The 23523-nt window shown below is 36.8% G+C and overlaps 1 protein-coding gene across 7 annotated transcripts in view; it reads right to left on the bottom strand.

Moving 5' to 3' along the window:
* Positions 1-23523, bottom strand: part of PCDH9 (protocadherin 9) — a 680268-nt gene that overhangs the window by 359613 nt on the left and 297132 nt on the right. The window contains exon 2 of one of the 7 annotated variants that reach the window (XM_065642173.1): positions 22033-22098. The exons of the other annotated variants lie outside the window; for them this stretch is intronic. Coding sequence (XP_065498245.1) covers positions 22033-22098 — 66 coding nt within the window. The remainder of the gene's footprint in view (positions 1-22032; positions 22099-23523) is intronic. 7 annotated transcript variants of the gene reach the window in all.

The following is a 23523-nucleotide window of genomic DNA, read 5'->3' as shown; positions in this document are numbered from 1 at the left end:
AGACTACAGTTGTGTGAGTTTTATTGCTTTACACTGCTGAGTGGAAAGGATTTGCAAGCTTGGAAAAATACCAGAATTTGCATTTTAATAAAGATATGTCAAACAATAAACTTGCATAACAACCTGTGACAGATCTGGTGAAAATGAGTCTTGTAAGTGTGTATTACTGCACTCACTACACTTTTCTGCAGTTGTTGTTTTAAGAGAGACAGAGCTAAATCCAAATTTGTGAATTAACTTCCTTTTTCAGCTGTACCTGAAAATCTGTTACTGAGGTACAATAATTTAGTTAGAACTGCAGTGATATGCAGGAAATATCTTCCAAATCCAACACCTAGTCTACAAAAGACACAGTTTGGTGTCGGGATGAAGGCCTGAATTTCACCTGCGTCATGAAGAGAAAAAGCTGTTCAGGAAGGCAGCTGCAAATAGAAAGTGGTTGGAAACCCAAAGATCTAGCAGAGACCACAAGATGACTGACTCATTCCAGTCTTCCGTCTGCCATATTTTATTCAGTTATATGTAGTAAAAACCAAACCAAACCAAACACTCCCTATATCTGGAGAAAAAAAAAATCCTGCATTTTGAGTGTCTTATTTCAAATAAAGTTTCTGGTATTTAAAACATTGCTTATAGGAATTGTTAATGTCACATGAAGCAAATACCCAGCTAAGGAAGTGCTGTGTAGACCAAACAAAGCAAAAAGATATTTTATAGCTCATCAACTTTTCAAATGGAGCATAGAAGTGATGAAGAATATTTCGTTGATCTTTGCTTCCATAGACACAGAAAATATAACAAGTTTACAAAATCTTGGGTTTCACTGAAGTGCAAAAGAGTAATTCAGAAGCTCTTCCCTATGAAAAACCCCACCTGGTGAGACAACTTGCATTTGAATACAGGAATTCACCAAAGCAGTGATCATCACATTTTTCATATGATTTCTTGGTTTTGTTCACTGAAAACTTCCAAGTCAAGAAAGACAAGATTATTGTTCTATTTACTACTTCTTTGCTTTCACTCCCTGATAATGAAGCCAGTCGCGCAGGGATAGACATGCTAGAGCAAACTACTCCACAGTCAATCTCTGCCAACTTTCAGTCCTAACTGTAGCTTTCATTTGTGCCAGCTCAAAAGTACCAGCTTTCCTCACAAATTTGGACTCCTGTTTTCCACCCTAAACAGCACTCCTTGCAAATGGCATGAAGAAAACTACAATTACTTAGGTACAATGTGCTTTATGATAAGGCAGAAGGGTAGAGAAGGTCTGTTGTAACTCCTTATTCAAATTGAAACATAATTCAATGTTGAGATGCAATCATCTTTAAAAGAGAACAGCACCTGGCAATGGCAGATACCTAATTAGCTTCATGTAATGGTACTTTTTTCGTGCAAATAGTGGATGAAGTTTAGGTGCATCATAAGCTAACGTGTAAAAGCAACAAACTTATTTTTCCTATAAAAATTGTGTCATTAGATTTGATAGAGATGCCCAAAAGGTTTTTTAATAGCTGATAAATACTCTTAAAAATTATTTTATTGTTTTAAACTAAGAATTCTAGAATTTCCTGACACCTATTATTTGCCAATGTTTTCTTTGTAAAAGGTATCGCCTTTGAGGCATAGCCAACTATGCGCTATGGGGAATCTGACCTTGCTTAGAATTATAGACTTTTCTGTGATGTTAGACAAAAGCAGTAAGTGATAATAAAACCTCTCTAACACTCACAAAACTTTTTTTTTTTTTTTTTTTTTTTGGTGGTGCTCCTTACTTTACCTTTCAGATTTTATAGTTCACTTTTGGACACTAAAAGCATTACTCTTACTTCAGATATTAAACAGTCTTTACTTCCACAACCTTCAAATGGAAAAGAGTCTACTACAAATTTTCTGTTGAGTGTACAAGTTCTTAGAATAAAGCATGGTGAGCAGGAGAAAGAAGATAGAGTAATAGCCCTACAGCTGTCTTTTTTGCTACCAAACTAAAACTAGAACTGCAAGCTTCCCCTCAAAGCCTTCAGCAGAGACCAGGAAGAAGCAGAGTCAGAATATTTTATAGACAGATGCTCTTGCAAACTTTAGTATGCCAGCTAAGCCATAGTTGGCTACAGTTTTAAAATCTCCTGGAACATGAAATTGCCCTTTATCTAAATATACCACCTTTCAAGAGCTCTGGATAGATGCAAGAATACTAAAAAGATACAGAAGGTGCAAGGTGGGGGAAAGAGGAAGGGGAAGGTAGTTGCCATGTGAGCTGGCAAACTCTACTGGAAAAGGACTAGCATGCCATTTGCCCACATATTAGGCCAGCACTAACTGCTTAGGTAGGGAACTATGGATTTCAGTTATAGAATCAGGCAAATCTGTTTACATGATCTGGTTCGTAATTATTGTGCCTGGAACAAGGTTTTCTTGTAAGGGGCTGAACACATTATTTGATGGGAGTCATCCCACTTCTAGCTTCCTCAAAAATTACTTTCTCTGTCTTGTTCAGGAAATGAGTTACAGTTTCCTGTATAACAGAATGGTCTGGATTATGAGAGAACACTCTGAAAGGAAATAAACCAAAAATACTAGTTTCTGTACTCAGCCTTTCTTACTTAATGTCGAAGACTATTTGCGTAAGTCTTCTCTGCATTCAGTGACCAGATATATGTATATCTGGAAGGCTGAACTTGCAAATGAAATTAAATGTGTGTGGGCTGAGTACTGTATTCATACCTGTTGTCGTTTAACCCTGGATAGCAACCAAAACCATGATAGCCTCTCATTCACTCCACCTCCACACACCAAAGCAGAGGAAAGAATTGAAAGAGAAGGGGAAAACCTTAAACTATAAAAATAGTTTAATAAAAAACAAAAGCATACTAATATACTAATACTAATAATATATAAAATAAATAGAAAATAAGTGCTACTTAATGCAGTTCCTCAGAAACTCCATTTGCACTGAGTGCATAGTCCCAGGAAGAGAGAAAGAATCCTGTCCCAAACAGCTGGTCCCAGGTAGAGAGAGAGAAAAAAAGACCAAAAGGCAGAGAGGCCCAGGTGCCAGGTACAAAATGGTAGAATGGCAAAAGGCTGAACTGACAAAAGCTAACCAAACTATTAATAACTCCTGAGCAGAAACTCAACTGGAATGGAGCAGAACCGGAACAGGGTCTAAACAGACAGAAAATCCAACTCCAACTAAATACGCAGCATGATGCTAATGGCATGGAATATTTTCTTTGATTGGCCTGGATGTCAGGCAAGGTCTGTCCCATCTATGTCTCCCTTCCTTGCTGCCTTGCACCTGCAGATAGAGAGCCCAGAAAGACCTTGGTCTCCTGGACAATAGCTAAGAAATCAGTAAGTTCTTACATTCTCTTCATTCCAACTCAAAATCACTGGAAAGTTACTTGAAGAAAACATTAACTCTATCCCAGGGTGTTATCCCACAATTCTCAAAAGAAAACAAAACAACTACCATGCTAGCTATGAAAAAAAAAAAAAAGTTTCTAACTGAATAAAGAAAATTAACTTGATTTTGGTCAAAACAGCACAATACTGAAGAAAAGGTAAACGCACAAACAAAAAAACAAACCACAGCAAAACACAACCACAAAATCAAAAAAAACCCAACTTCCAAATGCAAATTATCAAAGGCTTAACCGATATTCAGTTTTGCAAGTATTTATTAATTACTGAACTGCAGTTCAATAGAGTTGTTACTCAAGAATTTATAACCATTTATCATGTTGTATAACCATGTATTTCTTTATCACTAGGTAAACTATTTTGCTAAATAAAAGCAGCCTCCAATATTAGACCTCAAATCCTTCACCTCACTATATTACCTTTTGAGTCTGTTCTAGACAGTTTCAACAATCTCCCCACAAGCAAATCTTCCACAGAAGGCTTCAGGCATAAGTGCTATTGACATGAACCACTCAGTGTCAGAGCCAGACAGTTGATCATAGTATACTCTTTTAAATAACACTACATGTATGGTCAGCATGCCTAAAAAATACTTCTAAACTGAAAGAAAACCAAACCAAATAATTTACTTTTACAAAAAAAAAAATCTTGATTTTTTTTTTTCCTGACATCATGCACAAATGTTGTGCACTAATTCAAGGAAAAAGTTAGCCATATTGTTGTCCAGCTGGACTAGATTTATACGACAGCTTCAGTCTCATGCCACAGTTAAGAATACTTATAGCTTTCATGTGGTACAAAATGTGTGACTCGCTAAGGGCAGGTCGTTACAAGGATTAAACTACACTTAACTCTGGACCAGTGCTAAGAGTAATTGAAGCTGTTGATTTTAATCTTTGAGAACCTTTATAGCTTAGATCTTATCTTCCTCAGGAGGTACCTCTTTTGCTATGCTAGATATAGTAACAGGGATCAGAAGAAATCTTGTTCATGAAGTTGTCTTGATTCACAGCTGAAAAAGACGATGTGTAAAGGCTCTATAGAGGTAACTGTTTGGAACTTTAGAAAGTTTGTTTTATGATATAAAGAGTGACATCTTGAAAATAATTTCAAAATTATAGCTACTACTACTCTGAATCTCAGTCCAAATGTTATGCCAAAAATCACAGTCAGTGAGAAAAAAATATTTAGACACCAAGTAAGACATGGATTTACCTTACAAAGATGTGAATGTATCCTATATTTAGCCTAACAGACTAAAAAAAGGGACATGCATCATGACATTTACCAATGTGAAAGAACAAGAGACATTTAACAAACTGTCATTCAAGAAATTACAGAAATTATTTTTTTTTTCTATGCAGATATTTAATGTCTGGAGAATGCAATGCACAGTGCTCTGGCAACTAAAATGTCAAAAGAACATTCAAAAATGAACAGACTAAAGACCCTAAATTGCTAAGCACCACAGAATAATAAGAAAATAGATATAGCCATATAGCTCTTCTTCTAGAGGAAATTACTTCCCACAAGGCACTATTGAGAACTTTGTCTGACCTAGTTTCAGATATTTGAAGAACTGATACATTCATTGGTTTTTGTGCAATATTTACATAAGCCAATTTTAAAATACCAACATTAATTGTACTGTTATTTTCAGTGAAATTAATTTTAAGCCCCTTCTATGTATAAATTACTGAGCAAATTCTTCTTTGTAAAAAAGCTAAATAATGCTACCTTCCAAAGATATCAAAAATAACTTTTTAGGGGCTAGATTTTGCATATCCATTTAACACAAGCTATACACATTTGTTTAAATTGCACTTTAATGCCAGGCCTTTTTTCTTTCCACTTCTCTCAACTCTGCTCTCACGAGACCCCACCTGGAGCACTGTGTCCAGCTCTGGAGCCCTCAGCACAGGAAAGACATGGACATGTTGGAGAGGGTCCAGAGGAGGCCACAAAAATGATCAGAGGACTGGAACACCTGTCCTACCTGGAAAGGCTGACAGAGTTGGGGTTGTTCAGCCTGGAGAAGAGAAGGCTCCAGGGAGACCTTATTGCAGTGTTTCAGTATTTAAAAGGGGCCTATAAGAAAGATGAGGACAGACTTTTTGGAAGGGCATTTTATGTTAGGACAAGGGGTAATGGTTTCAAACTAAAATAGAGGAGATTCAGGCTAGACATGAGGAAGAATTTTTTTAAAATGAGGGTGGTAAAACACTGTAACAGGTTGCCCCACCCCTTGAAACATTCAAGGTAAGGTTGGACAAGGCTCTGAGCAACCTGAATTATTTGAAGATGTTCCTTCTCCTTGCAGAGGGGTTGGACTAGATGACCTTTGAAAGTCACTTCCAACCAAAACCATTCTATGATTCTATGATTAACAAATTAGAAAACATCTAACACACCAGAAATTCTATCATATAATCTCTAGGAGTACATCTTGCCAAATCATATATTTGCTTTATTTTAAAATAGGATTAGAAGCTAGTGTTTGACTTGGTTCAGTTTTTCTCCTACTTCCTTACCTAACTCCAACTTGTTCATCACGAAGACAGTAACTCTGGATTAAAATCAGCTTCACTGAATTTATCATTTATAGTTTTAAGTTCATTTTTTCAGGTTGACCTTAGACATTCAAAAGCTGGACTTTGTGCTGGAAATGAGTACACCCCTGGACACCTTACTTCAGTTATCTTCAAGAACTTACAGATGGGGCAGAGCTTGACTGACATCCAGATTGATCAAGAGTATTCCATCCCATTAGTGTCATGCTTCATATTTAAGGAGAGTGAGGATCTTCTGGTCTCTCTCTCTCAGGCGTTCTTGCTCTTGCTTGCTCTTGAGGTTTTCTCTCTTGCGGGGGAGTTTGGTTCGGGATATTTAGTTGGCCTTTTGCCATTTTGCAGAGGCCTCTGGGCTTTTCTGCCTTTTTCCTCTTTTTTCTCTGTTTGGGACTAGGTGCTGCTTCCTGGGACTGGCTGAGTGTGGACAGAGTTTGTGAGGAATTGCCTTGAGTAGCTTTTATTTCTATTTTATATATATATTTACTAGTAGTGTATTAGCATTTTGTTATTTTATTAAACTGTGTTTATCGCAATCCAAGTTTCTCCCTTCCCTTTCGATTCTCTCCCCTATTGGAGTGGGGAGGATGGGGAGGGGGTGAGTGAGTGGCTGTCGTGGTTGTACAACTGATGTATGAGTTTACATTTTGCACATGAAAACTTGCATGAAAATTGGTCATGAATTCCTTTCCTTCAAGATTACAGATGTTCACTGTTCCCAGAATTTTACTCTCCTAAGTCATCTTCATCGACATATCCACAAAAAATCTATGCTTACAAATCACGAGGAAAAGAAGACTTCTGAGAAAGCCCTTCCACTCTATGTACACTCACGCATAAGCTTGAAAACCTAATTTCATTATTTTTTAATCTTCAGGTAGAGTTAAAAATGAAGTAAAATCAATGCTGTACTCCAGAACAAAATTTGACCTTGCAATTCATCTGTTCCTACTGTGCTTACAAGTTACAGCTGTCCATCTTTCTTCAGGCATAATTTGACATTCTGCAAAAATCATGGTAAAGCTTCCATGGCTTTCATGCTAGCATTGTGGGGTTCAATAACTTGTTTCAGAGAGCCCAGGCAGCAGTCCATCTTTCAACATATCCTGCCAGTGTTTGTTTACCTAATATCATTAGCATTTGCAATTCAGAATGCATCTTATGTGGGATGCTGAGCTGTATTTAGGTTTCACAATAAACTAATTTATATTTTCCTCACAGAAGCAAAGACAACAGAATTTTTAGGGATTACACAGCATGACCTGTGTAAATAGAATAAGGAAGCAGCTGGTTCCAAGGAAATCATGAAGTATCACATGATAACACAATATAACAAAATATATGCAGAACTGAAGCTGTGCACCTTAAGTCTCATTACTCAGGATATGAAAAATTCACATTGACCCAATGGAATTTGCATATAATCTTCAGACAGTGATTTCAGTATGATGTAGTATTAGGCAAAAGATTTGGGGCAGGATCGTGTATTTTGTAAATCTCAGTCAGTTGTAATTCTCAATCTAGTCACTGCAATAGAAGTGTAAAAAGAAATCTAGAATGATTCGTTCTTAATGTCAACTGGTGAATTTATTTTAAAATCAGTATTACTTACCAATACATATGAATTAAATGCTCGGAGTGGGGTATGTTCATTGCAGAGATCTTAGGCTCTTTAATAATACGAAAACAATACACGTGTTCCTCTCTCATTTTTTTATTCTGTGTTGTTTAAAAGCTTTCTTATGCCATGTTTCTGCATCTTTAAGTAGCATTACAGGCGAAATTTGTAACCTGACAAATGATAAATTTGTTTCTATATATGCCATGAGTCTCTGTAAAGCCACATAAAGGACATTAGGTGTCTAGGTACCTACTGTCAATGCAGACTTCATGAAGAAGCTGGACACCTAAATTCTGTACTATATTGAGCTTCTCGGAATGGAATTTGCAGTTGTGTGGTGGGACAGGCAGATAGTGCTAGTCATGGAGAAGAGCTACACTGATCAATAGGAAACACCCAATAGATGCATCTTTCTCTTCTAGACTTGATCATACCTGAAATCTTGAGCTAAACATCTCTGTGACAATGCAGTTTAAAAAATAATTAACTTCTCCTTTACTTTCTATGCATTTGTTTACCAAAAAACAAGTGGGGTTTTTGTCTCTCTTTTTTTTTTTTCTTAAATATCGGATGTGAGTCAGAGGTTAGCAATCTAAATTTTGCTCTGGATTCTATATCTTTCTTTTAAAACTGGTTTTGCATTAAAATCTTCAGGCAAATAACTGAACCCAGAAAATGAAGAGCACACGTGCCAGAAGAATTGAAAATATTCTACTAAGCCATGATTCCTTTTGCTTGAGCTCTTTCTCTTTCCTATACCACAGATCCTGGGTTCTCTGGCATACAGAAACTGCACTAGCTTCAAGGAAAGGCACTAAGTGTCTACGATGCCAGATTCATTGTCCAATATGATTTCACTGAATAAATACAATAGGTTCAAAACTTTAATTCTGCACACACAAAGTAAAAGGACATGCACTATGAATATTATGTGACAGGTCATGGCATATGTTTCTCCCTGGACAGTGCTCTGTTCTGTTCCAACAGAATGCTGCACACCAGTGTGCTGGAGTCCTACGCTGCAGGTTGGCTCTGCCTTCATTCATCTCCAAGCAAAAATGGTGAGGGCTGGTGCTTCATACTGTACTCAGTATGGTCAGCATGTGCTATGCCTTACTAAAATATGCTTGTTGGATGATATACACTGTCACAGGGATTGGTCACAGTGGCGACCACTTTGTGCCTGAATATATTTGGAACTGACAGGTCTGATGACAAAATATTTAGTTCAGCCAATTTGGATGCTGCCTCTGTGCATCCACATTGGCAGATTTTTAGACATATAAACTTTACCTGAAAAAACGTAGGCACTTACAGACTCTACAGCATTGAAGCTATAATTTGGTTTGTATTTCCTTTGAATTGCCTTCTACAGGTTAGAGGCTAACCTCTTAACACAAATCTACATCTGGGAATTTGCTCTCTCAGAGTTTCTATAGCCTTTCTAGTTGTACTTCCAAGCTTAGATAAAAGTCAAATTGTCATGTCAAGCACTTATTAATCTGATAAATATAAACAGTTCTCTGCTTACATTAATGTACATTCTGCTGTCATAAAAAAAAGGCAAAATATAACTTAAAATTACTAAGTGATTTTAAAAAAAGAAATTACCCCAGCTAGCTGAAGAAGAAACCCCAAAGGAAATTTAAGGAACAAATCCTATAGGTCAATTGGAGATTGGTTATTTCATGAAAAAACAAAAGACAAAACCCAATACATAACAAACAACAACAACAACAAAACGCTTCTTGCTGATACTGAACTTAATTTCAGTGGTTAACTCCTTTGACAACAATATCAAAAAGACACAGCCATCTGTAATCACAGATAACAAGGAATAATTTCAATATTTATATAATTAACTTATCTCTTAGGGTTTCCTCAATTACCCTTTTCATACTTTTTTTGAAACAGTGGATCACTAGCAGTTTATAGATCACCATTTGGAAACCACACTATGGTCTTATGTTCTGAGATTGATACTGAGGTAGTATTTAAAAAACAGTAAGAATACAGAAAGATGGTCTAATTAATGCTCCTAGCTTTTCATTCCATTAAACTCCAGACTTCCAGTGAATAGTACTATGCCAAAGCAATCTCCAATTTCTTAATGAATACCTATCAAAAAGGAAGTTTAGGTAACAAACTGTCAGCTTTCACTTTCTGAGTTCACATTTCACATTGGAATATTCTAAATGTGCTGGAAAGGCTTAAATGGTTTCTCTCTGTAGACTGAACTCTTGCTGTTGAACTCAAACCAAATTTTGCGTTGACTTTAATCAGAGCAAGATCAAACACCTACTCTTCTTTCAGACCTACTTCCAGAAGGAAAGATTCAGCCAACTGGAATAAAATAAAAGCAGGACATAATAGGTCCTTCGATGTTAATTGTCCCTGTAATGGAACAGTGTTATCAAAAGGTGTTTGCCTTCAACACAAAGCTACATTTCATAACCCATAGCTGCAATGAATATTATGCAGTGTGTCTGTCAGGGGCCTTCATGCAATTAGTGAATCTCTACCACAGGCCAGCAGCCATGGCTCCTACCTTCTTCCAGCATTATGGTCTCTAATCTTTATCTCTCTAGCCTTTACTTTCTATCACTGTACTACTGTCAAAAGCTGTTGTGTTATATGGTGTTTACACTGCCTGTTTTTTGATACCATGGACATCCCAAGGCTGGATTTGCATGGTAAAATGGATATGAAAACTGTACAGCTCACAGAAAACCTGGATTCTGTTATCAGCCTGTTAGCAAGTTTCTGTGGTACTTTTCTCACTTTCTTAACTGATCTTTGCATACCAGCTCTTACATTAGTAATAATATATATAATAAAAACTTATAGACATGGCTGTACATAGATAACATGGCTGAGAACTGTCTTTATTTATGTTGGGTTTTTTGTTTCCGCTACTTAAATCCATTAGTAAAATGGGAGAGGGAAATTTACATCATGTTACATTAACTGTCTCAATTTCATTGCTAACATTCAGTTTAGCTGCCATATTAAATCATCAATAACGTTTTTATTTTTTTAAGCACAAAGAAGGTAAAGGAATTTTGGAGAAAACATGAACTGGTTCACATTAATTTTGTATGCAGTGAGTATGAATAATGTATTTTTTGTGTGTATCATTTTGTGTTGTATAAATTCATCCTTGGCCTTTTACCTTCCACCAATTATATGATCTAATCACTAGCCTGATTTCAATCAGCAGCACTGAAGGGTGTCAGAGCAACAGGCATAGCAGCTGGAACCTTGTCAGAAATTCTGTGTTAAAGATCTATTTATGCTGTATTTTTTTTTCCATTTGATATTTCCGACTTTGTAAAATTATAGTATAAAGTTACAAGCAATGCTCTGTTAAGCATATTAATTCTTCCCTCCCAGTATCAAAGCTTGATATAATAATGTCATGCGATATGACATAAGGCTGGAGAATGAGGAATAAGTAAAATAGAACAGCTGAACCTAGATGTCAGTTTGGCGTGCAGTCAAAGCTGTCAACTTCTAACCACTGCAGCTGCCTAGGCCTTGGTTAACCTCTCATTGATTTTCCCAAATAGGATTTCATCTAAAGCACCAAATTAAAAACTGAGACTGAGGGCTGGTTCTGTAAATTGAAAAGTGTACAAATGAATTGCTAGCAAATATACTTGGCAGCTTTCAACTTTGTAAAGCCTCTGATTCTGAACCTAACAAAAGCTGGTAGAGGTCAGCTTGGTTTTTGAGAGGAGGGGAAACGGGAAGAGTATGAAGCAAAATGTGATAATTTATTTTACTCTATATTAAGGAAGTATTTAGTGAGTGATTGTTAGTTATCAGTGAATCTGCTGTTTCTGACAATGGAACGGTTTAATGAAAAAGGAAAAAAAAGCTCAGTGCAGATCATCTGGAGAAGGAAACAAACAAACAAACAAAACCAACTAACCAACCAACAAGAACACAAACAAAAAACCACAAAACAAACAAACAACACGAAACAACCCTCTAGTTACAAATCCCTGTAATCTGCAGTATGTTGTCACGCTGAAGAACATGCAATAACAGCCATTTTACTTTGTACTATTTCCTGGTTGCTACATTCACGTACCCAAGCATATATACCCAGTCTTCTAAAGGAAGGTCCAGGCTGTGAGAGTTTACAGTGCTGCAAGATATAAGAAATATGACAGCTCAAAAAAGAACTGTATTAAACCCAGAAAATTGATTTAAAAGCATCAGCACTGTTGAAACATTTCAGAATAAAATACTTTCCATTCCTTTCCTACAAGATCACTGACTGCTTAATCACTCTATTCCTACCCATGAAGCCCCATTAATCCTAAACCAGAAACCATCTGATACATCATGCATGCAAAAAATTGAAATTTCTTTCTTATTCATATTTCGGATCTTCAGAGGCTACTAAATTCACAACAAATGTTTGATCCTACTCCGCTCAAATCAGGTGAATCATCACAAATGAGAAAAACCTTTAAAAGCCATTAAGCTATATCTGCTTATCTCACTCTGACGAAGGGAATAGTAACAAAGCTTTTACCCAGAGCAGACTAAATTTTTACAGATGAGAGGAGTCACTGTCACATACTTGGCCAATTTCCAGTTCGGTCAAATACAGTGGTTAAAATCCAGAAGCATTATGAAGGTCAATAGCAGATGTCCGCTGACTTTAATCAGGATAAAGGTATCCTTATCAATGTTCTTTCAGTCATTGACAAAGATGGTGCTGAATTACATTTTACGTATCACTTCTGTTTATCCCCAGAAGACACTCTTGCTAGCCTGTACTGACATTTTGTGTCCTTATTCAATTTCTGCATTTGAAAGCTTATCAAATTCTGCCCTCAGTGAGAACCATGTAAGATGGTTTTTTTTTTAAAGGTCTTCTTGAGGACATAATTTGATATCACATGGCACAAAACCCATGGTCAAATTCTAGGCATCTATACACCACTTCCATCTCTAGGAGCAGAGCTTTTCCAAGCTTCTTTAACAAATTCACTGGATATGATGTGAGGAAAAAAAAAAAAAAAAGACAATAAATACCCAAACCAAACAAAAGCCAAGAAAAACTTGAAGCCTGTGTTTCAACTCTAGGCTCAGACATTGAATGCTGGGCATTCACAATACAGATGTTTAAGATCCAGTGAAGCACTAAGGCTTCATTCAGTTGTCTAAACGTGGGTTCTGCTAACATTTGCTGACTATAAAGTATGCTGAATGCTCTCTAACACAGTCAACTACTCATTTAGAAACATAGAAGAGAGGATACCTAAGAAATAGCATCTCAAGTAAACACCAAAAGAAAAAAAAATTCTTTTTTCCTTTAGAAAACTGAGGGAAGCCTCACAGTCATAAAGGTGGTTCTCAGGAGGAATACGAACCACTCCAATATCTTCTTAAAGGGCAAAATGGTGGAGCACAAAAATCTCAAGAGATTTCTGGCAAGCATCTAGAACAGTTTTTTTGATACAGGTGTACAGGTGGCAGACAAACTGAGCAGAGGAGACACTCAGTTGGGCCCATTACTCAAAAAAAAAAAAAAAAAAAGAATTACAGACCTAGACTTTAGAAAAGCAGATTTAAAGTTGTTCAGGGATCCGCTTGGTGAGGGCTAATGGGAGACTACCCTGGTGAGTAAAGCTGCTCAGGAGAGCTGATTGAACTTCCTCAAAGCACAAGAAAAGTCCAGCATTATGCTCAGGAAGTCGAATAAGCACAGCATAAGGTCAGTGTGGATAATGGGGAAATCCTGGCTGAGCTCAGCTGAATTACAAAAGCCAATATTCTCTTGGAGTTGATACTAGTGAGGACTGTGAAGCATAAAAAGAGAGTTATACTATCAGCAAAAAGAAGACAAAGGAAAATGTGGGGTTGCCATTCAAAGTGGTAGGGAACCTAGCAGGAAAGGACACAGAAAACTGTTGAGGTACTAGATGCTTTTTTTGCCTCGGTTTCTAATGGTAAGGACTACCTCAAGCCTCCCAGGTCCTCTGGGCCTGTGCCAGGATATGGGAGACTGAAGAATTATCCGCAGTAGAAGATCAAGGTAGAAAACAATTAGTAAAATGGACATAGGACAAGATGGCATGCCTCCAATAGAGCCGAGGAAGCCAGGCAATGTCATTGCAAGACCACTGTCTATGGTCTTACAAAGGTCAGGGTCACTGAGGTAGGTTTCTGATGACTGGAAAAATTGCCAGTTTTTACAAGAAGGAGGATCATCAGAAAGAGCTGCAGGCCAGTCAGCCGAGCCTCACTACTCAACAATCCCTGCTGGAAGCTACATCCAGGCACAAAAAGGAGGAGAAAGATACTGGAAACAGCCTGCTGGCATTTACCAAAAGCAAAGTGTGCTTGACCAGCCTGGTTGACTTCTGTGATTAGATGGTTGCCTTTGTGAAAATGGGTACCTTGATGTTAGCAATGCTTTCTTTGTCCATACTAACAACTTGATTAAATATGGTTTGGATAGGCAGACTACCAGGTGGATGGAAAAATTGCTTGGACTTCCAGGTTCAAAGGGTTGTGATCACAGGTGCATAGTCCAATGGTCAGGTGGTTAATAAGGGCGGATAATAGGGCCAATGTTTCCTTTGCATCTGATGGCTTGACTAAAAAAGCTGGTTCATGAGGCAGAGTGTATCCTCTGCAAGTGCACAGATTATGCCAAGCTGGGGGCAAGCGCTCTGCATGCTGAAAGGTCAGGCTCCTATTCAGAGGGAGCTCCACAGGCTGCATAAATGCGAAACAGATGCTCCTAGAAGTGCAGCAATGGCAAATAGGGAGTCCTGCCCCAGGAGGGAATAACTCCATGCGGCAATGCAAGCTGGCGGCCAACTAGATCGAAACCAGCTTTGCAACAGAAGACCTGGTGGTCCTGGTGGTCAACCATTTCAGCATGAGTTAGCAGTTTGTCCTTAAAGAAAGGACAAATTGCATCAGTAAAAATGTGGCCAGAAAGCTCAGGGAGGCCATTCTCCCTTTCTATTCAGCGCGTCGGTTTATTTTCTAAAGTAAGAAGTGGTAAGATTAGAGGAAATAGCCTTAAGATATTAGGAAAAATTTATTTACTGAAAGAGTTGTCAAGCATTGGAACAGGCAGCACAGGGAAGTGGTTGAGTCACCATCCCTGGAGGTGTTTAAAGGACATGTACATGAGGTTTTCGGGGACATTGTTTAGTGCCAGTGTCAGGTTAATGGTTGGACTCCATGATCTTGAGGGTCTCTTCCAAGCAAAATGATTCTATGATTCTCCCACTCTTAATGGGAAGGCCTGGAGAATAGGGAGCCAGATTCTTTGCAGAGTGATAGGATGAGAAGCAACAGAGACAAGTTGCAACAAGAAAAAATTTAATTTGATATGAAGGAAAAACATTTCACAAGGATGATCAAACACTGGAACAGGCTGCCCTGTGAGGCCATGGTAAACCTTGAAGATTGCCTTAGAGATATTCAAAAGTCAATTGTGCGAGGTCCTGAATAACGTGATCTATATTAGCCCTCTTTGGGTAAGATGTTGTATCAAATGACCTCTGAAGATCCCGTCTAACTTGGATGACTCCATGATAATAGAACAGTACTTCATGTATATAGCAAAATCTTTAAGAATAATCACACACTTAGCCTTAATATATATAGTACCTTTCAGTTTTATATTTCAGTGGAAAATTAGTATTTTTTTCTGTGTAATACACAGAAAAGCTAATCATCCATCAAAGCTAATCTGTTTAAGCATTACACATTTTAATATTAGAACTATGGTTAACTACTTAAAGTGTTCTGATGATGGTGTTAGAGATAATATCAGATAAATAATCTGACAGAGACAGTATGAAATTAGTTTACGTTGTAATAACTTCAAAAAACTGCACTACTTTGTATATAAGCTTCATCTTGACAAAAACAAACAAACAAAAACAAACCAGGAGATGTCAAAAAAACCCACCCAACAACCACAACCAATGAAAAAACCACACAAATTCTGCTGTCACTTGTATTTGTTTGATTAAGGTCACACAGAAAGCACAGCTAGTGGCTTCAGATCATTCTTTCAAGGTAAAGGGTGACCAAGTTGGAGGCAAATGTGTTTGCAAGAAAAAAATGATGACTCTAAATTAACTGAGCTTACCTTATAAAGGGATCACTGTGTCACAGAAATTTTAAAGAATTTTGAGAAATAGCAAAAAGTTCAGGAAACTTGAGTCAAAGCCATATTGGACTCTCCGTTCCTTCTGAAGAGTGAAATCCTTGAGTAAAGGATATTTTCAGAACACAGGTTGAGAAACAGCAATAAAATTTGATGGCAATGATTTTTTTTTTCTAATTGTCATTATGACATTTAAGTTAATACCAACTGTTTGATTACTCATCTCTTTTCTTCCTCCATGATGGATAAATATTTGGTGAAAATAATCTCCACTGTGATTGCGAACAGTGTAAAGAAGTTAATTTCTCTTCTATTTTTCCTCAGGTCTCTGAGAAAGCAGGTATAATCTGAGGAGTTACAAAATAACTAGCTTTTCTCCAAAGTTCTTTATAAGTATTCACCAGAAAGCTAATATTTATTTAGATACGCCTGAAGGAACTTTGCTACCCCAGGAGAAATCCTGCTGAACTTTACACAGGGCAACCATATTTAGACTCAGGAACAGTAGAGATTAAGTGCAATTTTTGACTTAAGCTAGCTCTTCGGTCTTAGTTACAGTTGGAATTGCTCAAAGCCTTAGTCTGCCTGACTTAGATGTACTGATAAAACCTTGTTATCAGTAATACTGGAATGAACACATGAGGCTCCTACCAAAACCAGATATGAGGAAATCCACACAGAGGACTATTACATTATTTCTGCTATGAAAATATGCCTCAAAAATATCTCAAGAAATCCAGCAGCCAACAAAGTTATTACTAACCTACGACTTGTCTTTAGTCCTACAGGGTGTTTCAAAAAAATGGACCAAATTTGAAATCACTATATCTCTGTAACCATGAACCACCCATGAATGAAACTCTTACCAGTTGAAAGGGTGGGGCACAGAGTTTCAAATGGTTACTCCTAGATGCCCCTCCCAGTGCACAAACAACCCCCAGCCTCAGTCATTCACAAGATGGTGACCCTGCAACATAAGGCACTTTGTGTAATTGTAACATGTTGCCATGGTGAAATATACTGCTCTGAAATTGTGTCTATCTTTTTGAAACACCCTGTATATTTAATTACTGTGTTTTGTCTCATGAAGAGAAGCTAGAGGTAGGAGAACGGTATTAAAATTATATAACAAAACAACAACAACAAAATACCCCACAAGCCCCACACACCAAAACTCCACATTTTAAAATACTAAAATATTACTTAAATATAAAAATTAATGGCTGATGCTCTTTTCTCGTATACATTATGTGCAGAGAGAAAGAGAGACATAGGCTAAAGGAATGTCTTATTATTTTATTCACTAAGAATGGAAGCATTATATGGTTTGAGAAAGAAAAATAGGAATATGTTGACGTACTGACAGGCAGCAGCATCCTGCTTCCAATGGCAGATTCCTAGCAAATGTCTTCGCCCATAGACAAAATAATGCACTCTTTATACAAGACTATGATTTGCACTAGATGCCAAAACAAGGGTGAGAACATCTAGATTTACATTCCCATATGAGACATTAGACCTGTCATAACAATGCTCAGACAGACACTGAAATACTTTTCCTTAACATCACAAGAGAAAAGAGCAGGCGAAGAGGATAATGTGTAAGAGCAGTCTGGAGGCACAGTTCTTCATGAGGACAGAGAGACTTGCCTAACCATTTCAATGAATACATGTTATATACTCCAAATTTTCTATGAATAGCAGACTCCTGACAAACTAAAATTTAGGTGAACTAGTCAGTAAAAGTATTGGAGTATCATATAACAAAGCAATAATAGATCTATCTTCACTGCAGTAGGGCACTTGGTTTTCCATATGCTGCTTCATGTGCTTCTGCTGTGCATCTGTCTCACAGAAAACATTAGACAGTTAGGTTCACTATCAATTACAGGCTGGAACAAGTTAGATTTCAATTACAGCAGGAGAGGAAAACAGCTGGGATCCCTAAGGGGAGGTGCAGGCACCAAGGGGGTGAATCAAAAATCAGAATGGTACGTTGCATGCTACTAATTAGGGAGAAAAATCAAGTCAAGATTTATATGTAAACATTTATTTTTATGTAAATCGGTAGTCGCTCAGTTTTACTGCAACCACATTTGAGACAGTAGTACTGTATTGACCAGCATTTATTTTGATTCATTTGACAGAGCTGCTTCACAATTTTAATAACAGTTCTAAACTAAAAAGCAGCTTACTTTTGAAAACAAAGTCATAATAAAACCTAATTAGAAAGAAGATCAGTGTTTGTCCAAAATCCATGAATTACATCCAAGTTAAAAGACTTATTTTACCAGCTAATAGACACGAAGAGGTATGATCAGAACAAAATATAAATTGTGAAAGCTTTTGCTATGGTTAATGACAATGCTTGTATGTGCAGATTCCAAAAAATAAAATGTGCAGAGCATTCCTGTCCTCAGAATCCCAACCCAGGCAATTACTATCATCTAGCTTGAAGAGCAGAGGAGCTATGCCATTTTTTTTTTCCTTTTCTTTTTACAGGAGAAAAAAATATTCCTGTATGATCTACTGCTTGGAAACCAAGTCATTTATATGGAACATACCCAAATGAGATATCTGAATAGTCTCAGATTCCTTCCTTTAACTTTAGCCCATTTTCTAGAGCTTTGTATCTCTTTCCTCTTTCAAAAATATTCTATTACTTTAGGACAAACTCAGTCATAAGCTTCATGCTCACAACATATCCTTCACCAATCTGACCCCTGCTTTTGATTATTCCAGGAAGTCTTTATCCCTATTATACATGGAAACTTGCAGATTTGTGTGTTCAGGTGTTGGGGTGGGAGGGTGTGCTTCCAGCCCAAAGGAACAGATGTTAGTGTTACCAATGTCAAAGTACCATTATATTCCTAGAAGGGATCATTTTGATTTCACATCATGACATAAAGTCTACCCAAAAGCATTGCTTAGACAAATGGGACCATGACTACATCTGCTCATCTGCAAATAAAATAATTAACGTGGTATGAGATGGATAACAAAGCTGCACTAGCTGAACTCCATCATATAATTGTTGCTGACTTTACACTTCTGTAACCCATTTGGGTTGAGAGACCAGAATGACAGAAACCTCAGTGACAACTGCTAGTTGGCCTTATATATGGATGATATCAAGCAGATTGGCCTGAGGCTACATGACCAGTGAGGCCACATGGCTCACTAGCTTGTCTTATAGTGGTTTACACCAACAACATGATTTATAAAGCAATAAAAAGTTAAGACGATAACTCATCATGAGTGGACACATCCGTGGACATCCAGCATCACATAAAGGCTGAGCCTGAATCATGCACACAGAAGTCCAGCTGACAACCAGGACCCAGACACGTTGCACAGTTGGAGTTAGTGTCCTGTACACCTGCATGCTGGTCTGAACTGGGCTCAAGGAAATACAGGTTAGACTGGTGTCTATGTGTGTATGTATGCATGTATGTGTGTTGTAGAATAGGTTTCTTAAAAGACGAACTGCTATCCATGCGCTATCATCCCTCCCATAAAATAAATACATTTCAGATTATTCATCAACAAGTGTTGTGTTTCCGTTCCTGCATCCATCCCACCACAGCCCAGTTCCCCCATAAAATTGTGCTATCTGAACTGCTGCTTAATCAGGTACACCAGACATTACCCAAAAACTTCTCCATCTAATTCTTAGGTCCATCTACCACCAACATTAAAGACAATGACTGAAATTTAACTTCAAGAAATAGAAAATTCATTAGGTCTGAAACTTGTTTTAAGAGGGTCTTTTAGATTCTCTTACATACAGTGTTAATGGAGATTTGCTTTGCCAAGAATCCTTTAGAGACTGTTACATTGCTATTTAGATGAGCAAAGTACTCATAAGTAATTCAACTGTTTTTTTTAAAAAAATCAAGAATACAGTACATCTTTATTTATACTCAGTAATGCATTGCAAAATGAGCAGTCCTCATTCACTCTACAGACCATCAACGTTACTTAGTTATTGCTCAGACTATGAAAGTCTATCAATATTAAAATGACAAAAATAAATTAAAATACTAAAAATACTTTCCATAAGTGTTTGAGGATTTTTTCAAAGCCTAACATTCAGATGGATGGAAAAGAAATTTAAATTAAACTGATCAACCAGGCTGCTGTTGTCAGCTAGAAAAAAAAAAAAACAACAAACCAAAGTTTTCCATGCCCAATATCAGCAGGTAGAGAAAAGCAAATAAATTTTCACCTTTTTTAAAACATAGAACAGGCATAAGAAAAAGTTTACCCATTTGTTTAACTCTCTTGAAGTACTGAACCTAGTTGAAAATATTTGTCTGACAAAGAGCAACAATTCTTATTGAATGGCTGAGAGAGGTCCATAAAATCTTCCAGAAATTAGTTTAAAAGCTTAGGCCTTTCTTCCTGTTTAGCTGCTTTAGAACTTACTTTCTAGTAATTAACATCCAATCCCCATGAAAAATATTTCCCTAAGACCTGTAACTCTTGAAAGATCAGCTTTTACAATGTAATGTGTAGAATAATATACTTCCTTCAAAGAAGTGGACTTGACCATGAAGCATTACATATATAATGTTCTTAGAGCTTTAAATAAAACAGTAAATCAAGACTCTATTTTGTAATTAATATCCAATGTAATAAAATATTAGAAGTGACAGCTTCTGCTAAAACATTACACTTTAGTACCCATACATAAAAAGACATTAAAAAACGGAGCTCAGAGCTTAAGTGCATGTTTAGTCTCGTACGTTACTCCATTGCCTGAATATATCTCTCCATTGACTTAATAGGAATTTATATATAGCTATAGGCACCTAAATTTCTGATAGCTGGAGAGACTAGACTAGACTAGGCTAGACTAGACTAGACTAGACTAGACTAGACTAGAATATTTCAGTTGGAAGGGACCTACAATGATCACCTAATCCATCTGCAAATCCCACTTATTATTGTGTTCACTTTCAATTACTTTGTCCTAACTGTACATTATGGCTTTTTTCATTGAAAATTTCCTCCAGAATTCTTTTTTAATGAATTAATATATAACCATAGCATTCTCTATCATTACAGAGGAGATAAGATAGATATCTAGATTTATGTATCTATATCAATTATAGAGTACCCTAATAGAGATTCAATAAAGTTTATTCAGAATATGTGAAATGAAAGCAATCCCCTCGTCTTTGAAATGTTTATATTGAGGCTAAAATAGTCTATTAAGGCAAAAAAGTCAAATACCCCATAGGTAGTTAAAAATACAGTTTCAAATTTAATGTCTGATACTGGAAACTCAGAGTTTCCAGGAAATTTTCTTCTTCTGATAGAGCTTAAAGCAAGTGCCACAGAATGCTTTGTTTTGGGGAAAGAGGCCTATGTTGTAAAGGAAACAACTTTTTACTATAATCTTGTAGTATGAATGGTTGAGCAAATGTAATTAAATGTATCATAAGATACAACTGAATTTAATTTGCATTTATTACTTTTAACCTTGAAAACAATCAGAAGTTCTGAACTTCTACATGGAGTTTTCTGGTACCAATTTTAGAGACACTCTCTTTAAAAAGCACAGATAATAGGCAGATAATACAGTCCTTTATTACACACAGAAAACCGGCATGGAAACTGATGGACTAGACTGAAGTTCTGCACACAGAAGAAACTGTGCATCTAAATAGACCATGGCTCCTCCTTACTGCAGAACTTTAGAAATCAAAGCATTGAACCCTGGTTCTTCTCCGATTACTGCCTCTGAAAGTGGAGGACAGACAACATCTGTCAGACTCATTTTCTGAGAAGTCCACATGGTGCTCAAAAAGGACATTGTTATTTTCCTCGGTTTACTGGGTTGGAGTCCAGAGCAAGCATTAAACAAGACTAACAGGAGGATGCCTGGAGAAAGGTACTATTCAGTAGGCCCAGCTGTGAAACATGAATTGCTCTGATGGGCAATAGCTAAATGCTTACCTGTCTGAGTAAAGATAAGATAAAAGGTCTTATTATAAACTTCAGCTGAGCAATTCTCTCTTCCCCCTGTCAGATACTACCACACAATTCTAGTTCACTACAGGCATTACTTCAACTTCACACCAGTGTGATGATATTGAAAAGAATAGAAACACACTTGCATAAATTTGCAGTAATGCACTTCTTACAAGCCCTGCGGGAGTTTTGTCCATTGAATTCAGTGACGGCGGGGCCCAAAATAACTATCATAAAATTAAATGTTTTTTGGTTTTGGTTTTGTTTTTTCAATGGATCTCATATCTTACCACCCATGGTTTGTCAGGTACCCAAATCTCCCACAAGTACTTCGGCATATCTCCAAAATTCAGTGCCTAAAAAGCAATAATATTTAAATAAAAAAGATGTGTCATTCTTACTACAGATCTTCTGATAACCCACCTCCCCAATGGCCCAACATTGGCAATACAGAAAGCAAAATGTGAGCAAATTTCTACTGAAGATAGACAGATAATTTTTTATGAGGGTTCACAAACTTCAGAGGCTATACTCTAGTGTTATCAAACATATTCGTGGCAACTTTTATAATAAAATGCTATATCAAATATCAGTTTGGTTTCTGAAGGCTGATTGTATAACATTTTGCTGCAGCCAGGCAACAGATTTTCAAATGGGTTTTTACTGTTCCGTTTAGTGAACTACCAACTGAAATCGCTGTCTCATAATAAAAAACTTTTTTTTAATTTAATGCACTATTAAGCTTTTTATTAAGATATTATTAATCAACCCTGAGACTCTAAAAAGCAAAACCAGCAGATCTTAAAAACTGCAATTAAAGCTGTGTTTAATGTGGGAGCATTAATGGATGTTCATGCTCTGTTACTAACTGCTGAATATAAATAACGCTATGTACTTCAGGTTCCCTCCTGAGTACAATACTCAGACACCCCAAAATATCATGTCTCCAAGGACTTGAGTCATATGGATTCTGTGTATATGAATGTAAGATAACTGTGAAGGGAAAGTTCAGTAGGTTAGTAAGTTTTCAGAACATTCAAAGCTGTCTATTCCTAGAGGAAATGAGTTGGTTATCCAACCTGACAGCAGAATAGTACCATAACAGTACTGAACAATCTAAGTCAGAGTGGCATATACCTTTGGAAAGACTGTCAGAAACTCAGGTATCAACTCACCACCAGGCCTTTGTACTGTTCTATTTTATTTGAGAAAAAAACGCTTCCAAGAGAGAGAACATTACATTAAAAGTAACGTTTCTGAAAGTTAGACAATTTCAAATCCATTCTCTGTAGAGAAATATGCCCAAACAAGCACTTTGTGCACCATATTCAGAAAGGACTTTAGTATTCTGTACAGAATGGTTTATCCACTCCTTTACTATCATACAGTGAGCAAAATCCTCAGAAAACTTTACATCAAATAGTAATTTTAATCACAATGGAAAACATATGTCTCTTCCCAAGTACTCCCAACAGGTACCTCAGATATCTTGCACAAATTCCGTGTTCTTGGAGAATTATATCACAGTTCTGAAAGCTTTTTCAGGAAATCCCCTTGAAAGCAGAAAGTCACCCTAAGTATTTTTTTTCTACTAAAAATATTCTCCTCTAATATCTGAAGTCACATTTCCAACTAAATTCAGGAAGTCCCTACTTTGCCATCTAAAATTTAATTTGAAAAACAAAACAAAACAAACTTTACACAAGCAGAAATGTTAGTCTTGTAATCTGAATGAAAAGGCACTTACACAATCAATGGCGATTAGTAAGTATAGCTTAACA

The sequence above is a fragment of the Caloenas nicobarica genome, chromosome 1 (genome assembly GCF_036013445.1).
Source record: "Caloenas nicobarica isolate bCalNic1 chromosome 1, bCalNic1.hap1, whole genome shotgun sequence".
Classification (NCBI taxonomy): domain Eukaryota; kingdom Metazoa; phylum Chordata; class Aves; order Columbiformes; family Columbidae; genus Caloenas; species Caloenas nicobarica.
This window is presented reverse-complemented; position numbering and strand designations above follow the sequence as displayed.